Genomic DNA, 19,617 nt, shown 5'->3' on the forward strand with positions numbered 1-19,617 from the left:
ATGTCATTTTTGTACTTAATACAAGGCATGTCTTAATTATTATTTATTTTAGCATTTGCATTTTGTTATACAAATCCATTTTTTAATAAAAAAGGTAATGATTTTTTTATTTTAAAAAAGACACTCGGTAATTTACTGAAAAAAGAAGTACAGTCAACGGAACCAACTGTTTGGCTTTCACTGCAGTTGAGACTGACATTTTCCCCTTAAAATGTAAACCATCCATGTGCTAAAGCCAACCAATCTCCAAACAGCACAAATGATTCAACTGGAGAGTAGTATAGGAGAAGCAGGAATTGGAGCCCAACCCTACCCCTGCAAGAGATTCATCATCATAACGAAGTTATTTAAAACACAGGCAAACAATTATATTAATATAAGAAAACAAGGTTATTGCTCACGCTACAAAGTAGTAGTAATCTGTCCTACAGAAAAAGGGAACTTAGAATTATGTCCAGATTCGTAAGAGGAACAGGACCAACTTGCTATTTACCCACTAACATCACCAATTACTGTGGTACAAAAATCTACGATTGCCTTTTTGCATTTGCACATGGGACATGGGGATGTTTCCAGGATGTGGCTTACACAAAGGATGGCCTGAAAATTCTGCATTAAAGAGGTTTGGAGACATACATGGCACAGGTTCAAAACTCTGGGGAATTCGCAGCCCTCCAGGTGTTTTTGGACTCCCATGAGCCCTGGCCAGCATGGGTAGAGATGATGGATGTTGATGTCAAGAACAACTGGCAGGCCAGGTTCCTCAGCCCAGTTGTAGACAGAGAAGCATGCTTCTGCATAACCATCTTCTGTTGAAGCATGCACATCTCTGCAACAATATACAGGCAAGGCCACATGCATGTCTGGATCCAGGCTAATGATTTCTAAGCGACGAACAGCCCTGGGGCAGGGTGCTAAAACACAATATGAAATTAATGCAAGGGAAAGATCTGTTTGGAGAGGATCAAGATTGCTATTTCTGTGAGAAGGTGGTAGAGGGAAACACAGCAACAAAACACAAATCACAGTCTTGCCCTTGACAGTTTGTGAAGGCTAAAGCCATTTCTTTTACAACTAGGTAAAACTTCCCCGCCCCTTCTCTTCTCCAATTTTCATTATCTGGTATCCTAAACTCTGTACAGCAGAGTCCATTCTGGTTCAGGTCAAGGACCATTGTTTGCAATCAGAACTCTGCCTACCAAAGGCATGGAACACTCACAGGAATAGTAAAAGGGGTAGTGCCTAAGCAAATATTTATATTTCAGGGACAACTAGTCAAAGGTTGTGAAATAGCCAGGAGAGTGAAATTTAGTCGTTACTGCAACTATCTTGCCTCTATTTCTATTCCTGCTCTGGCAAGAGGGTCTGTTCCTCCAGGCATATCATGCGCCATAAATCAACACAGATACACATTTAATATTTTGAACTTTTCAAGCACCTTCAGGCACATCTGGAACAGAAGCAAGAGCCAAAAACTGTAGCAGACCTCATGATGCTGGTCACAATTATTTAGATAGGATTGGGTGGAGAGATTTAAGACGCACTGGCCTTTGGCAAAGGAGACCATTTCAGCACAAAATTGGGATTACACAGTAGTTGTAGATATAGGAAAGAACATGGAAGCTGCACAGATGTGAAATGGGTGGGGCAAGTTAGTGACCCTTTCTGCCTTCTCCATGGCAACCTTTCCCAACCTGTCCTCTCCAGATGTTTTGGACTACAACTTCCATCAGCCCCAGCCAGCACAGCCAATGGTCAGCAGTGATGGAAACTGTTATTTCAGGACATCTGGGTGGCACCCTGGTTGGTGAAGACTGCTCTTTGGCAACACTCATTTTAGCAACAATGCAGAATTTCAAGTTGGCAAATGTGCTAGAGGCCCATATTGACAAAGATTTGGGAGATGGGTGAAATCCCTACCAAAAAAAAAAGTTGGGAGAACTTTCCTTTACTTTGGCATGGGTTGAACAAGACGGTGCTCAGATCTGCCTCTGCCCTTCTGCCCCCATGAGATGCTGGCAACACCGGACTTATCATTCCAGTTTCCAGTTCTCCTTCTGAAAGACGAGCTCCACAGCATCATTCACATCGTGCACAACGTGAGAGGCCTCCACCAAGGTTGGATCAAAATGGAAGTCCCGGTGCCCATGGAATACAGTCTCCAACATGTTCTCGTTGTGGTCAGCAGGCACATCTCCCTGGGGATTGTAGACCCCAGTGCAGACCAGTATGGACTGGCAGCTCTCTGCAGAGGTGATGGACACACTGTGATCTCTTTGCATCTCAACATGTTCCTCGCTCTCTGCTGCCATTGCAGTGACACTTACTTCAGCCTGAGCCTGGAGGTAACGGTTGTAGAGGTTTGCACCATAAATGTCAGCCATTGGGTTGTCTCTGTAAGTAGACCCAAAGGACAAGGGAGGAGAAAACAGAGTAAGAGTCAAGGTTATATATTTGGGCAGAACTTAAATTTTGAGAATTTAGACCCATCTAGTAACAGCATCCATGCGGTACCTCCACTCCCATTTGCCAGCAAAGGGATGACACTCTAGCCTCCCCTTAGCAGGGAAAACAGTTCAGTAAGTTATATGAATCTTTCATCCTGCTCCGTGCCAATGTGCAGCTGCTATGGCCAAGGTCTTCCTCTCCCAAGCTCAAGGAAGAAGAGTTGCTTACCCAATAGCGTACAGCTGGCGGAGAGGGGATGTCCAGCCCCAACTCTCCATCTGTTGCTTGATCACATGTTCAGCATAGCGGTAGGTGACAGTGCTGGGCTTGCCTATCAAGGCCTCATACTTCAGCTCCTTGCCAGTCATTTTCTTGTAGATGTTCTCCAAGCACACAAGAAAGGTGCCGTGGCCAAATCTGACCACAAAGAAAGAAAAGTGCAAAAAGTCAGCATGCATACTCCTAGGAACATGTGGTGGCACTGGGTGAATACAGAGGATAAAAGTACCCAATAGGAAATGTGGGTAAGATGGCTATTCCTCAAGTATGTCCTTTAATCAAATAATGCAGACATGACTGCAGAATTCTATGATCGCTTTTGCACCACCCCTTGTTACTGCTCTGCTCTGCTGCTATGGAAGAAAGGCCTATCCCTCCATGGACTGCTGCACCAATTCCTGACCCTTTGTTGAGGGAAGTGTTTGGATAATCTGGCCCCCGAGTCTTAAAAGTGTGTTCCTAACGTTAATGGGGCTTCAAAAAGGTTTTCTCACATTATACAAAACAAAACCAAGCTAGCCCTAACCTGTAGCAATTTGACCATTGTGAGGTTACATTTAGAACCTCTTGTTATGGACTGGAGCAAGACTCCACACTTAAGAATTTCTTCTCAGTTCCTTTTAGTTTCCAGAAATAGTCAATTTTCTTAGTCTGCAATTATTATTATTATTAATACCCCGCCCATCTGGCTGGGCTTCCCCAGCCACTCTGGGTGGTCACCAACAAAATATTAAAATACAATAATGCATCAAACATTAAAAGCTTCCCTAAACAGGGCTGCCTTCAGGTGTCTTCTAAAAGTCTGTTAGTAGTTGTTCTCTTTGACATCTGATGGGAGGGCGTTCCACAGGGCGGTGCCACCACCAAGAAGGCCCTCTGCCTGGTTCCCTGTAACTTGGCTTCTCGCAGTGAGGGAACCGCCAGAAGGCCCTTGGCACTGGACCTCAGTGTCCAGGTAGAATGATGGGGGTGGAGACGCTCCTTCAGATATACTGGGCCGAGGCCGTTTAGGGCTTTAAAGGTCAGCACCAACACTTTGAATTGTGCTCGGAAATGTACTGGGAGCCAATGTAGGTCTTTCAAGACCAGTGTTATATGGTCTCAGCGGCCGCTCCCAGTCACCAGTCTAGCTGCTGCATTCTGGATTAGTTGTAGTTTCCGGGTCACCTTCAAAGGTAGCCCCACAGAGAGTAACAAACAGAGTAACAGCTTTATTTATATAAGATGTTCTTACAGAAGTGGCTCACTCGATGGCTTTTAGCTTCTTGGCAAGTGGGTTGTAGTTGAGTACCAGGAAGGTGAGAGGCGAGTTTGCAGGAAGTTTGGAACAACGCAAAGGCACTGGAGGAGTCAATCCAGCACTCTTACTGACACATTTACACTGCACAGGCCTTCCCACAAGTTTACCTCTCACTCTCTCCTTGGTAAGTAGCAGCGACCCAGCTGCCAGGAAGCTAAGCGCAGCAAGTTAAGTAATGTACCTAGAACATTGGCTCCCAAATTTTAACCAACCCCCACGTCCACTTGGAAATCACTGTGTCTTGGTGGACCACTTAATCGTTTATCTGACTGTTACAACTGTTGTAATGGATTGTGCTAGATGCTATATGATCTTTAACTCCATTTTTATTGCTTCTTTTATATCTTATACTGCATTGTATCATTCTACAATTTGAATTCCACAGAATGCTATATACAATACAATCATAAAATGCAATACAAGAAAGAAGCAATAAAAATGCAATTGACCATGCTTGCTGGGACTGATGGCAATAGTAGTTCAACAACATCTGGATAGCCAAAGGTTCCGTGCACCTGATCAAGCTCATCCGAGGCAACTGAGCAAGGAGCATATTGTCCAGTGAGGTTTCCTGCAAATACCGGGGGGGGGGGGGCAGGGAGGGAGAGAGAGAGAGAGAGAGAGAGAGAGAGAGAGAGAGAGAGAGAGAGAGAAAATACAGAATGCCAGCAAGAGATCTCAATAGAACCTTTATATCACCTTGGCATCTTGGCTTCTGCCATCCACAAGAGATCCATGTTGCAGGCGAGGATAGGTAGATGTGGGTATGGAACAGAAGTCAGCTCTACCCCTAGGTTCCCATTGCTCAGGAGTACATCAATGATCAGTTGCAGGCAGGTCTCCCACCTGACTGGCTCCCCAAACAGAATCACAGCTAGAGATTTAAAAAAGGCAGTGCATTTTCAAAACAGTAGTATGTGCCTGTACATCATATGACATAATAACCCCATATAAGAATGAACTCATAGTGGGTTACATCTGAGTAAACATCCTTTGCAAACCTATCCCCATCTACTTGGGTCCAGGACTAGGACATTTTAGCTGTATTTTTGCAATATTTTTTGTTTTAAGTTGTCTGTTGTCACTTTAGTTTTCTGTACACCACTTAGATATATTTATATATATTGAGCAGTATAGAATTCATATAGACAGACAGATATATAAATAAATAAATAAATAGAGAGACAGAATAATCTACTCTGGGCAGTCCAGCCAAGATTACAAAGGAGCTCTCATATAAAACTTGGAGCAAATTGAATGGGGCTTCCATTTATTTGCCACATATTCCTATAGATGTGACTAAAAAGAGCAGGGTCTGCATTAGATATGTGAAAGCCAAGAAAAATGGGAGGGCAGGACACCCCCCCAATATTGCAGGAAACCCCCCATTTTTCTGTGTCCCCCCCGGCCTTCACAACTCTACTCCACATTACAAGGGACAACTCTGTTTCGCCCCCTGATGTTCTTTCTCAAAACAACAACAATTGGGGAGCATGAAAGCATTACCAAAGTCATCATGCTAACAATCCTTTGCAATACAGTGGATTCTAGGATATGCAGAATTACTTATTTTTGCAGTCTGTCATATTTCTTCTTTTTTCAAAGTTGATAAATATATTTAACCAAACAAACTAACATTGTTCTGCATTATTTCTGTGCGCTTATAATTGATTTGCCCCCTGCCAGACACCAGAAGTGGAAATGAGCTTAGCTAAGGGGGAAAAGCAACTTGGGGATGGAAAATTTGCACCGGCAGATGTGAAGGGTCAAGCATCTTTTCACCCTGCCTGCTCTGCCTTCACATCAGTTTGAAAACGTGCATCTGCCAAGAGAAACCCCACCTAAGCCCAGGTGAGCTCACAATGAAACACTCTTCAGAAAGAAAACAATGCACTTACCTTCTATGGTGGGGAAGTCAGCAGGTGCAGGAGGCTGTCAAAAGGGAGGGAAGGGGAAGAGATATTAGTCAATTTGCAGTGTCAGAAAATGGGTGTTTCTCAAGAGTTCAATGATACTTGGTATGTTATCCAACTGTAATATCATAAGGGGTTTGTTTGTTTTTAGGAAAAGGAAAACAAAATTGAATGTCTGTCAATTACAAAACCTTTAAAATAATTTCCCCCAACTGTTTTATTCTGCTAATTTGCAACCTTGTAGAATTCGTCTTTGCTTTTTAACCTACATGCAGCAAAGGGCAACTTTGCGCAGGAAGAAAATCCTACTGACAAGAGTTCTATATTGCCGTTTTCATGAGATATCTTGGTGGGGATACTATGCAAAATATTTGTAGTACTACAGAGCTGGAGAAGCTCAGCCTAGGGGGCCAAATGCCTCTCTGTCTGTCCCTTGGGATTCTCAAGGCACATACCCCACCCAACCATGCCCCTCACCAGCTTCACATCATGCCCTTGTGTTTCTTCCTGGGTGGAATATGCCCTTGATAATGACTCGTTTGCCTGGATGGAGGATGGAAAGGAGTATGTGAAGAAACTAACTACAAAGGTAATATTTACATTAATTGTTTCGCCAACTGCTGCCTCTGGCCCTGCCTATCACTGGCCTGTGACTCCAGGAAGGTGGCCTAGATGGAACAGAGGTGCTTGGGCTAAAAGAGGTGTTTCACCCTTGTTGTACAGGAACTTTACTACCAGAGCAACTATGGAAAAGTTGAAAGTAGGCAAGAGAACACTTAGTTCTGCCAGGGGACACACCACACAAATGCTCTCTTTCAGTCACTCTTTGCAATGCTCAGGTTAATACTTGCCAGCTCTTTTGGCCTCCGACTTTGATCAACCATATCCAGCAAGGGAAATGCCTTCCTCACATCTTCAATGGTAACAACGTGATGGAATCCCAGGCTGTTTCAAATGGCTAAGGAAGAAAGTTGTCAAGAGCTCTACAGACTTAAGGGTGAATTGTCAGAACTAACCCAGGAACTTAGTAACAGGAACCCGTCAAATCCCTACTGTTGGGAAGCAATCACATCTTGATAGGTTCCCCACTTCCCTGTCCTGATCAGAAGGTCAAAGGCAGAGCAAAAAACAGCACTATATTATTATTATTATTATGTTTATGTTTATAACCCACCTTTCCTCCAATGAACTTAAGGTAGTGCTAGGCCTGGGCGATATATTGATAGATCGCCCAGGACTGGTATGAGGAAGAGACCACGATGTCGGCTTCACTCAGCAGTATATCGCTGGTGAAAACACCACCAATCCTGAGTCTCTCTGCTAGCAGCGTCCACTAGAGTTCCTTCCTCCAGCAGTGCTGCTAGAGGGACTCAGGAGCGCTGAGTGAAACTGCCATCGCACTCTGCCCTCATGAGATGCAATGACAAACAAGCTGTATCAGCTAGGCATCAATACAGCTTGCTCCTCCCTCTGCATCTTTAAACTGCTTGACTCAGGAGTGTGCAACTGCCCCAACCTCAGCTGAGCAGTTAAAAGAGCCAGGAGCCCACAGCCCAGCACTGGCTCCCATGAGCTGCTGGCAGGGTGGGGGCTCTGTGAAACTACTCAGCTGAGGGGGGCGCAGTTAAAGGAGCCTTGATGCTCTGCCTGCTCATGCCGGGGCTGACTCAGCTGGGGAACAGGAACCTTCCCAATCCCCAGCTGAGCTGCACAAACAAGCTTTTGCCCAGGGTCACCAAGTGCGCTTCACAAGGTTCGAACCCAGGTCTCCTCAGTCCATCCACTACACAACACTGGTTCTTAACACATTGCTAAGAAAGAGAAAGGAAGATTAAAAAAATAAATCTGAAGGCAGCAAAGGATACTCCCTGGCATTTTCCTCCACAGGACCCTGACCACACACAAGCACACACTTGTCATGGAACTGATGGAAAAGACGCAGAGGACTGTGGGACAGGATCACCCATTCGGGAGAAACCTGAAAAAAGAGAAAGGTCAGCAGGACAGTTAGCTTACCCTTTCCACATGCAGTATTCCGTATGCCAGGCCCTTTATCCTCTAAGCTGCCAAAGCCGCTAGCATAGGTGACACCACTAGATTAATCTGGCAGGAACATCAACACCCGTCGTCCTTCTCAGACATTAAATACCAATCAGATCTCTTGAAAGTTACCTTGGGACATGTCAGAAGAATATATTTACGCTTGTCCACAATAAAAATACAATGGACTGGAAATATGAGTGTGCAAGAACATACACAACCCATATTCATACCCCTAAGTAATGTCCACACAAAAATGACACTCACCTTATTATTTAACATTGCATGAATGTGTGATCTGCCTTCATTTGAACGCGTTCTAAGTGATGTCAAGTAACGTTAAAGCTCCGTGTGTCCTGTTTGATCTGCAGAGTCATCACTGAAGGCTATAGTCATCAAGCGACAAGCATGCAGGGGTGAGCAGGCTCCCCATCCCAATGTTAAAGGTAGTCAGGCTGGGGAAAACCTCTGTCCAAGAACTTACAGCCAGATCCAAACAAATGCTCTATTTAATAAACTTCTATTCACCTTGTCAGGTAAAGCCTTACTTCTAACAAATGGGTAGCAACTTGTGGAAAGAGTCTAAGCCCTACAAACTTTCTTTCTGTGAGGATCCCCCACAAAATCTGGATTCAGGGTCACATCATGTAAGGTCACAGCATACATGAAAGCAACCTTATACCACTTTAAGTGCCTGCTTTCCCCAAAGAATCCTGGGAACTGTAGTTTGTCAAGGGAGCTGGGAGGTATTAGGAGATGCCTCAGAGTTATAATTTACAGCACCCTTAACAAACTACAAATCCCAGGATTGTTTATGGAAAGCCAATTCTGTTAATGTGGCCTAACAGTGCTTTAAATGTAAGGTGTGGCTGAATGTGATCATAGACTCACAATTTACACACACCAGCAGCCAGTAACCCAATATAGAACACAGGTGCCTTCAGTACCTTAAATCCAAGTGCATCAGACAGTTCCTCAGCCTTGCTGTTGCGAGAGCAGTTTCCAGCATTGGTTACAAATGCAACCGGCACATGGAACCGACCTTTTGAATCTGTTAGTTTCTGGAAGGCCTTCTTAGCAGCAGGAATGACTAGCCGGCCGCGTAAAAGCACTCCATCAATATCAAAGAGGAACCCAAAGGAGGGAGAAGTTGTCTGTAGTGGAGAAAGATTTAATGATGCTATTTAGGAATAACAAGGGTGAGGAGGAACAAACAATAACAGCTCTAAAAGGACCATCTCTGTGTTGGCATTTTCCAATAATTTAGTTATGTAACGTATTTCCATCTCACCTCACCATATGCTGAAGACAGTATGTAAGAACATTGCTTAAACATAACAATAAAAAGGTAAAGGACCCCTGACGGTCAAGTCCAGTCACGAACGACTCTGGGGTTGCGGCGCTCATCTCACTTTATTGGCCGAGGGAGCCGACGTTTGTCTGCAGACAGTTTTTCCGGGTCTGCCGGAGCGGTACCTATTTATCTACTTGCAGTTTGACGTGCTTTTGAACTGCTAGGTTGGCAGGAGCTGGGACCGAGCAACAGGAGAGCACCCCATCGTGGGGATTCGAACCGCCGACCTTCTGATCGGCAAGCCCTAGGCTCAGTGGTTTAGACCACAGCATCACCCGCATCCCTAAACATAACAATAAAAAGCTTTAAAATGTACAAGTAATACAACAACTCCCCCCATTTTATGTCAGGAAATTTTCAAGAATCTGTAGTCATTACTTCCCAAATACCTTTCTCCAAAAGTAGGCTTTACTTGACTTTTTACTACTACTACTACTACTATAACTATATTATATATATAATGTTGCCCAGCTGACTGTGTTGCCCCAGCTTCCAACAAATTAGTTGGGAGGCTTCCAACAAATTATAAAACCACAGTAAAACATCACACATTAAAAACGTCCCTATACAGGGCTGCCTTAAAGGAGAGGGGTGATATAATAAGCTCCTGAGGGAAATCATTCCACAATTGCAAGGCGACCACTGAAAGGACACTAATCCAGACAGAGCCCTCAAAGGTTATCTTAATAGTCAAGTGGTCTCATATGAAGAAAGAGGCATCTGTGATATCAAGGTCAACAAATCTGGCAGCTGAATTTTACAGAATGGTCATCTACACCCACAAACTACTACGAACACAAACACTACTGCATAGCATCTTTGAATCAGTAATTCATGCTGATGTTGCCAGTCTGGAAGTATTGCAGGAGTTGTATGTACTATTAACAAGAATTGTATTATTAGGAACACCATAAGTTAAGAAGAGAAATGCACTTCTACTCAAGCCCTACAGAGTTCAATGAGTCTGACTGCCAGGCAAACATCGACAGCAGTGGTAACTAAACTTTCTTCACCATGGACCACTTGAACATTACAGATGGGCTTGGTGGGCTTAACTATTTTTATGTCTCATATAGCAATTGTAATGTGCTGTACTGTGTGACCGTAAATTGTGTTTTAATTGCTTCTTTTATTTCTTGTATTTACATTCCACAGAATTCAAATTCCAACATATCTGCAAACAAGCAGAGCAACAAGCAAGAGAAATTCAGAGGCTACCAAAGACCCGTGTGAATTTTTAAAGCATTTAATAATTGCCTAAATGTGAATAATGCAGGCACCAACCAGAGAATTCCATAACCTAGAGCCACCACTAAGGAAGTCCTGTCTCTTGTAATTATTGAAAGGTAATAATTAGCCTTTTTAGTTGCATATGTGTCGATAAACTGATGATCAATGAAGTTCAATAAGCACCGGAGATCTGACAGTCTGATTGGTCCTAGAACAATAGGATCCAAAAGGCAGCAGTCTGATTGGTCCTAGAACAATAGGATTCAGAATGCAGCAGTCTGATTGGTCCTAGAACAAGGCAGCAGTATGATTGGTTGGCAGGAACCACCCAATCATGCTCCAGATAGAATCCACAACCTGATTGGCTTACAGTAGAATTCCGGAATTAGCAAATCATGTGCAGCCCATTGTGTAAATAATGTATATAAAGCAGATACTTTGAGGGGACATTCATTCATTCCTCCTCACCACTATGAGCTGAATAAAGAGCATGAAATCACTTTGCGACTCTGAGTATATTTCAGCAATCTAGCCACTGTCTTCACAGGCAGCCTCACACCCAACACACTGCTTGCAGCCTAACTTGCAAGTTGCCAATGTTTGGATCTCACAATGTCGCGCATTACAGCTAACCTGTAGAACCCATCGCATTTAACGAGGGAAGATGTAGTTATTAGGGATGTGGTTATTGCTTGGGACATATAATCAGCACAATCAAAACACTCCACGCTGCTTCGTCCACTGCTTTAACTTAGACGTGCTATCAGCAAGCTGCACTGATGTAAAGCAACACTCTGAAGAGTGTCTGTGAAAGAGCGACTTCTTAACTTTTTGTTAACGTGGAAAAACCAGCTGACGAATCGAAAATCGAACACGTAGGTTGGCTATTAACCAGGCAACTTTCTTGACTAAGGTCTGAGAGTTGCCAGCATAAACAACTCCGCCATATGCTAAAAACTAGTATTCCCCCCACTCCCCGCCGCCGCTTTTTTCTTCCTATGCCTTCCACATCTGCCGAGGCCCCCAGCACAACAGCAACAAAGGCAGCCTGGGTGAGAGGAGACGCGCGTGAGAAAAGCAGGCCAAGGGACAGGTAAGCCCGGCGCAGTTGCCCGGCTCGATCTCCTCCTGGGGGTGTCACAAGACAAGAGAAAGTGACGGGAGGACACCGAAGGGCGCGCGTGCACACACAGGGAGGAGATCGGGAGGGGGTCCTCTCTCACCTGCCGCGCCCCGCAGGCTCTCCCCACAGGACGGCCTTGGCTGCTGCTCCTGCAGGGGCGGCTGGCGGCGCCCCCCCTGCGCGCCGCAGGCAGCCACCCCCTCAGCGCCGCTCTGCTCACATGGAGCGAGCAGCACACAGCCATCCGCCCGCCGACGCCTGCTCCGGCTGGGGCGCCTCCTCCAATCAAGGCGACGGCCGAATCCCCGCCTTCCTCCCCTTGCTTCCTCCGCCCTGCCAATCGGAGCACCAAGCCTGCCGGTCACATGGGACGGCGGTGAGAGATGGGACCCGGGTCGGAGGTGGAAGGAACTACTGTGCAGTTCCCAGTTCCGGCGCGGAGGGAGCCGCTGGCGCGTGTGCTGTGACCGCCGAGGCTGCGGGGAGCCTGGGAAGATGGGCAGGAGCTCCAGCGCGCCTGTTTATTTTATTCACTATTTATTTCTTAACCGTTTATCACACTGCTTGAGCGTAAAAAAGATAAAACAATAAAATCAAGGCATTTTTTTAAACCACACTTTGAAAGCATACAGAAGTTAAATAGATTACAAATTCGCAGCAACTTTCCCAAGCATCTGGGTGAGCTTGTCTGAACAAGGATGTTTTTAGCAGGTGGCGAAAAGAGCACAGCGAAGGTGCCTGCTTTACCTCAAGTGGCAGGGAGTTCCCAAAGATTAGGTGCTTTCGCATCTCATCTTACAAAGGATGGAAGGAGGAGTATATAGGAGTAGCTAACAGTTGCAGGATGAAGGTCAGGTGGGCTCAGAATGAGTTCAGGCTTGCAAGAGAAGTTAAAAAAATGATTTTGCTATATTCAAAGCAAGAGAAATAAGCAAAGTAATAGGTTCCCTTGCACTGAGAAGTTGGAAAAGTGCTTTGGGGTTGCAGAAAGCAGAACTGCTCAATACCTACATTGCCTATGTCTTAACCCAAAAGGAAAGCAGCGCCCAACCTAGTGGTAATAGATTAAAGTATTAAAGGAGGGAGCAGCAGCCCAGATAGGAAAATAAGTGGTATGGGAACACCTAGCTACTTTAAATGAATTCAGATCTTCAGGGCCTGATGAGCTGCACCCAAGGGTACTAAAGGAGTTTGTGGATGTAATCTCAGAGCCTGTGTCTGTAATCTTTGAGAATTATTAGAGAACAGGTGAGGACCCTGCAGGTCGAAGGTGGGGGAAAAGAAGGCCCAGACAACTATTGACTGGTCAGCTTGTCATCAATACGAGGAAAGGTCCTAGAACAGATAATTGAACAGTCAGTCTGTGAGTGCTTAGAAAAGAGCACTGTGGGAATACTGTGGGCATGGTGTATATTGATTTCAGTAAAGCTTTTCACAAAGTCTCCCAGGATATCATGGAGAACCTGATGTGAATGCACTGTAGATAGCTCTTGCCTCTACCAGATTCACTTTTCAGACGTTCAGTTCCAGTATTCTTCTAGCCTACCAGAAGAGGTCACTTTTGTACTACAGGAAAACAATGAGCCAACTATCCATTACAACAGCTCTGATTAGCTCTTTGCTGGTGCTATTTGGCTTTAAAATGCTAAAATGTACTAATTCCACCACCACACATAAACTTCCTTTACAGTCCCCAGTAAATTTTACATGGATGCAATTGATATGCTATGAAAAGGGTATCAGTCCAGAAAGAATGGTGGGAACTGGCCATAGGCAAAGTTGTTGATTTTACATTTTTTAAAATAATTATTTTTATTTGTTATTTGTTTTAAAAATAGATAAGCCTGCTTTTATTCCAAAACAAAAATGCTAAGAGGTATATACTGTAATAATGTTTTTCTATTGTGCTCTTTTTCAGACAGACATTTAGTAAACTGGGGACAAAGTCCAGCTCCTTAAAAATGCTGTTCATTTCAGCAGCAGTGATTTAATTGTTTCATGGTACAGTCCTATACATGTCTACTTAGGAGTGAGCCTCGCTGAGTTCCACGTAAGTTTCTTTATAGAGTGAGTAAGATTTGCTTCTTAATAAACATGCATAGGATTAAAATGAAAGAGGCTCAAACATTTCTTAACTTTGGCTGGAAAGTGCCCTGGGTTTAAAAGTTTTAATTGTGGACAAATATGCTGATTACAAAAAAATATAGAATTTCCAAGTAGATTAATTTCACACCTGAAGGGTTCCCAGCTCCAGGGGTTCCAGATTAACCACTTCCTACTTCAAATTGAACTAGAATTCTGATCCTTACTTTCTTCTTCCTTTTCCACAGTAAGGTTATTTCAACCTGTCATTTGATCCCAGTTCATTTAGAACAGGGGGTGGTGGTTAGCATATTCAGCTTGGCTTAATTCCATGTAGCCCTCTGCTGAATATCATTGGGGTGCCAAAGAAGGGGAAATGCGGGGGGAGGGAATGACAGAAAAAGAGAAAAGGCAGTGTCTACACACCTTTGCCTCTATTCCTGCCCACCTTTGTTTTGGGCAACCTCTGCCCACCAGTGGCACTTCTTCTCTCCCCTCCAAAAGTTTTTTTTCCCCCCTTTAATGGGGTGGGGGTGGGGTAGAGTTCCCGACCCGTGTTCAAGAAAAAATATATATATGGTAAGAAATTCCTACTTTTATTGCAAGCCATTAAGGGGGGGGGGGGGACTTTCACCAGTACCATCACAATGTCAGGTCTTCAGACTAGGAAACACTGTGAAATTAAGATGCAGCCCAAGACTTGGTAACCCTATTGAGGTGCATATATTTTCCTTGTTGTTACTGAAGCATTCAATTCAGCACACACTGTCTTGAGCATTTACTGCCCATGGATCACATCAATAAAAAGAAATGGAATTGGCATGGGGTAACTCTCCTCTGAGGCTCCTAAAATGCTGATCTGGAATGGCTCCTTTGATGTCTGAAGAAGCGGCGGGGGTGGGGGTGGCTCATGCTATACTCGAAGGGTCAGGCTGATTTCATTCCCATTACTCCACATGACTAATGTGGAGTTCAGCCTTCTCAGTAATGGAGGTCGGGGCCACTGAGAGAAGGAGCATCATTCTCTGCAGAGTGATTGCATTTGGAGGAGCTCTCACAAATCACGGGCATTCTGTACCTGATCACAGAACTGCCTCCCTGTAATGCCGGGGAAAAGGAGATTGTATTTATTTATTTTCAAAAATAACCTGACCCAGTGAGGCAAGATATCATTTTGAAAACACAGCCGAGGAAGATAAGCAGTCAGGCGATCACCATTCTCGCGGTAGAGTGGCTTAATACAATATGGCTGGCAAAACCCCGCGGGTGTACTTGACAATATAACTTTCAACCTTGCTGGGCTCCAAAATTATTGACTAACGGGGACAAAGTGCCTTGAGGAGAAAGAAATAGCAAAGGACACACAGCATTTTAGAAACATCCAAATGAAGCAACACTTCGCTGAGTCCAGGGTGTCAGTTCCCACAAACCATTGTGCTGTGGTTTCCACTTCTGCATGACCAGATTTTTACACTACAGTGGAATCATCTGTAGCTGGGAACCAAGTGGGATTACATGGTAATCTCTCATGGAAGAAAGGATGGGAACCAGAAGGTGGGGAGTGGGGGATTAACCATATAATTCACCCAGTCTATCTTGGGCTGTGAATGCACTACATGTACTTTTAAAGCATGTTCAAAGCACATTTCCCCCCCTCAGAATTCTGGACCTTGGAGTTTGTTAGGGATTGCTTGGAAGTGTAACTCAGGGAAGGGAAATTACAGTGTCCAGAATTCTTTGAGGGGGGGAAATGAGCTTTAAATGCGCTTGTCTTATTTCCTTAAAAGTAGCCTTAAAAGCTCCACAAATTTGGACAAAAGTAAAAAAGAAGCTCAACAAATCTGGTCGTGTGTCCCCCCCTAAAAAAGCTCAACATATTGAAATATGGCAACCCTAACTTTAAAGACCTACAGGTACCTTTTCAATGCATCAGGAATGTTCTGAAATAAAAGTGGTTGCTAGTAGGTTCAATCAATCAGTTCTGTCTTCCTTGCTCAGTTTTGAGCATTTCAATATAAAGATACAGACAAAATGTAAACAAGGAACGAATAAAACAAATCCACATTTCACTATCCCAAAGCATGGCATCTTTGGTTCTGAAAAGAAGTCTGTCTCAATGAAAACAAATCCAGCTAAAGTTGAGATAGTATGTAAGTAGTAGTCATGCTGCTCTATAAAAAGAAGCTAAGATCCCAACCAATCAGGAGTTTGGCATGGAAGGAAAGGTAGAGGAAGACAAAATATAACCCTCCCACATAAGGCTATATCCCAACAGCTAACGGACACAAGTCTAGTTTTGTTTACCCAATTGATTATACACATACATAGAACCCCAGTTCTTAGATTGGGCCAGAGAGCTGGGTGTGTGTTAGGTTGGTGTATGTGGGTGGAAGACCCTGCACTTTAGATGGGCTAGACAAAAGCTCTTTTCTACCCATTGATTTCAATGAAAAAACATATGCTTAACTCCAACTATCCTTAATTTCTAAGTGATGTATATTAAGATTGCAAAAACATACAGTGAATAAAGGCAAGTGCCTGAAGTTCAACATGGGGGGAGCCTATCTGATTCACTTAAGAAGGAGTTCCACAGAATCAGGACCACAATACTAAATGCACAGCTGCTGGTTGATGCGAGTCATGCCTCTGAACCATGGGTGACCTCTAAAAGAGACTCCCCTAAAGATCTTAGTGATTAGGCAGGGATATAAAGAATCCTTGAGGTATCCTGGAGCCGAATTGTTAAGGGTTTTGAAAATTAATTAATGAATGATCATAATCATAATAGACCATTGAACTTGGCCTGGTAACATGTGAGCAGCCACAACAAACTTTTAATCACCGGAGTCATGTGTTGGCAGTAGGTGTCCCCATCAATAGTCTAGCCACAGCATTTTGCACCAGCTGGAGATTTTGGATCAGGTCCAAGGATAATTCCACGTTTTCCTTGCTAATGTTATAAATATAGACCTACCAACAACTTGTTTTCATATAGATTTTCTGCAGTTCCTTGAGATTGGTGTGTATAGGTGAAACAGCTTTCAATTAATTCCTCCAATTCTTCTGAGATTTGGGATAAAAAGAGAAAACACCGGTTCCTGCTCTATTTCTCCCTCTATTATGTTACATTCATGCACAGCTGCTCCAATTCAGCAAGAACAAACTGCACCCATAAGCAGCTGCCCACAAGCACTGCCAATGTCAATCTGGAAGTATTTGCCATCTCTCCATCATGATGCTCAGCTGATTCCTATGGCACTAGCTGGATGTATCTTTTTGGTGCAAATGAAGCAGCACAACAGTCAATTACACATAACTTGTTTCCCAAATCTACAGCAGGATTGGGGTCACTTGCTTTAGTGTGGTTTGTGGTTTCAGAAAGGTCAATCATTTATTAGTTACTTATTTTCAAGGTTCATACCCCAACTGTCAGTACAGTAACCAATACAGTTTACAATCAGGATTAAACAACAACACCACCACATTACTCACTAATTATCAGGGAATGTAAGGAAATAAGCTTTGGAGCAAGCTACTTTGTATATAGTAAAAAGAGATCAAGTGGAGTGACGGTAAATAGAAAGTGGCAAGGGCAAAGTCAGTCCCCCACCCTTTTCCCTTTCCTTGTTACTCTTAACCAGAAATTGTAGGCTCTTTAAAGCAGGCATAGGCAAACTCCGGCCCTCCAGATGTTTGGGACAGCAATTTCCATCATCCCTAGCTAACAGGACCAGTGGTCAGCTTTAAATCCCTTCTACTACTACTGAGTTACCTCATAAGGCACTGCAGCCCTGACACTGAACTGGTTGTTCCCATAGAAATGGGATTGTGTGTAAGACTTGGTGAGTCACAGACCCCATTCAGTAACCAGTGGTGACCCACTCAGTAATCTAATTTGCTCAGGTATAGTGGCTGGTATTATTATGTAAGAGCCACCCTGCCTGTTATAGAGAGACAATGTAGAGTAGTGGTTACGGTGTTGGACTACGACCTAGGAGACCAGGGTTCAAATCGCCACTCAGCCTTGAATCTCGTTGGGTTACCTTGGGCTGGTTACTGCCACTTAGCCTAACTTACCTCACAGGGTTGTTGTGGGGACTAAATGAGGAGGGGAAGAACCATGCCCACCACCTTGAGCAACTTGGACAAAAAAGGTGGGAGGTGAATAATAAATTAAAATAAACACTTGCCCTCCAAAATTTTTGTCTCTCCCAAGCACAACCTCAGTTTATAAGGCAGAGAGCAACTTCAAAGGTGTGCACACTGAAAGAGATTATGCAAATAAATTATTAATTATCAGAGTTCCCACCCACCCAACATTGTTTTCTTTTCCAATGGCTTTTTATTTGGTGCATTAGTGTATTCTGTGGACCCCTGTACCTCTGCTCTCTTTTCCTTCCCATTGAATCTGCTTACCCCATAGCTATGTGTAAGAAACTTTTATGTACAAACACAATGTTTAGTGATGGACATTAGATTAGATGGCTTTTTAGAAGATTAAGGGAAATCCATCAAATATAGGTTTATCTAGTAGCAATGATGGCCAGATAGAGCCCCTGTGTTCCAAAGAAGCATGCTGCCCACGCGGGTGGCACTGTGGGTTAAACCACAGAGGCTAGGACTTGCTGATTAGAAGGTCGGCGGTTCAAATCCCCGTGACGGGGTGAGCTCCCGTTGCTCGGTCCCTGCTCCTGCCAACCTAGCAGTTTGAAAGCACATCAAAGTACAAGTAGATAAATAGGTACCGTTCCGGTGGGAAGGTAAACAGCGTTTCCGTGTGCTGCTCTGGTTCGCCAGAAGCAGCTTAGTCATGCTGGCCACATAACCCGGAAGCTGTATGCTGGCTCCCTCGGCCAATAAAGCGAGATGAGCGCTGCAACCCCAAAGTCGGTCACGACTGGACCTAATGGTCAGGGGTCCCTTTACCTTTACCTTAGGGGTGACTAAGTGGGGAAGGCAGGATCTCAATGTCCTGTTTGTGCACTGCCTGGAGACAATTTGGCCTGCCACTGATGGAAACGGAGTTAGATGAGCCTTGGTCCACACCAGCAGTGATTTTCCTACCACCAAATGAAACTCTCTGCTTGCCTGTCTTATAAAGAGAAGTGGTGTATAGTTGTTTTCTTGATCTGGGGATGTCTACAGTGGCAAAAGTTTGATTTCCCTGCCTTAAGGGTCTTGAGATTACACTGTTTCCATGCCAAGACCAGGACCAAGTTACTTCAATTTACCAAATCCCATCTGCTTTGTTTGCACTTTAGCGGAGCCACTGCGTCATAATTCCACGCCCACTGCCACATATATACTACTAAAGCTGTAGCTCCATCTTACCTTATGGTCTAACTCACTCTCCCCTTCCATGCTATTCTGAGATGTGAATCAGCCATTCCTCTTCCTGCCCTGCCTGGCTGATTTGCATAACACATTTTGATTGGTTGTATGGAACAGTGATTTGGGTTTGGTTTTTTTTAAAGAAGGATTATTTGTGTAACAATCATGTGCATTAGTTACCACAATGACTTACATACATATCCATAGTGATTTTTTTTGGAGAAGTAGTATCAAAATCACAGAACATCAGATTGTCAGATTGCTGACTGTAGCATCATTCACATGCATAAACTTACTTATTATGCCAAAGAAAAAGAAGTTTACTAACATAGGTTTGGAGCAAGTATTTAAATTTCAGATGTAAGCATAGTTATGATTTTAGAATGTGTGTATTCGCATTGACATTTCCCCTTCAAAAAATATGTGTAATACGCACTGCTTCATTTATTTATGAATACTTAAATTTCTGTCTTGCCTTTCCACACTATGCATCCAAGGCAGCTAGCATAAAATTTAA

General features: G+C 43.9%; 1 protein-coding gene across 2 annotated transcripts; it reads right to left on the bottom strand.

The window, feature by feature from the left end:
- Nucleotides 1-30: 30 nt before the first annotated feature.
- HDHD5 (haloacid dehalogenase like hydrolase domain containing 5) lies at nucleotides 31-19,183 on the bottom strand. 2 transcript variants are annotated; one of them, XM_083573017.1, is made up of 8 exons: nucleotides 19,101-19,183; nucleotides 8,928-9,134; nucleotides 7,806-7,918; nucleotides 6,792-6,885; nucleotides 5,926-5,959; nucleotides 4,727-4,901; nucleotides 2,677-2,865; nucleotides 31-2,394 (listed from the first exon to the last, which is right to left on the bottom strand). In XM_083573017.1, the coding sequence occupies exons 1-8, from the start codon at nucleotides 19,128-19,130 to the stop codon at nucleotides 2,034-2,036; spliced, it is 1,203 nt and encodes a 400-aa protein (XP_083429143.1). In that variant the 5' UTR covers nucleotides 19,131-19,183; the 3' UTR covers nucleotides 31-2,033. The 2 variants fall into 2 exon arrangements, with proteins under 2 accessions (XP_083429143.1, XP_083429142.1); XM_083573016.1 differs by lacking the exon at nucleotides 19,101-19,183 and adding an exon at nucleotides 11,788-12,023.
- Between the last annotated feature and the right edge of the window lie 434 nt (nucleotides 19,184-19,617).

Source organism: Podarcis filfolensis (genome assembly GCF_964270895.1).
Source record: "Podarcis filfolensis genome assembly, chromosome: 10".
In the NCBI taxonomy this organism is placed as follows: Eukaryota; Metazoa; Chordata; class Lepidosauria; order Squamata; family Lacertidae; genus Podarcis; species Podarcis filfolensis.

Bases quoted from the DNA above. Each gene is read 5' to 3' on its own strand.
- HDHD5 (XM_083573016.1), bottom strand. From the start codon at position 11,931: ATGGCTGTGTGCTGCTCGCTCCATGTGAGCAGAGCGGCGCTGAGGGGG. The intron at 9,135-11,787 runs GTGAGAGAGGAC...TCTCCACTACAG, and splicing joins GAGCCTGCGGGGCGCGGCAG to ACAACTTCTCCCTCCTTTGG. The intron at 4,902-5,925 runs GTAAGTGCATTG...TTAAATCTCTAG, and splicing joins TGACTTCCCCACCATAGAAG to CTGTGATTCTGTTTGGGGAG.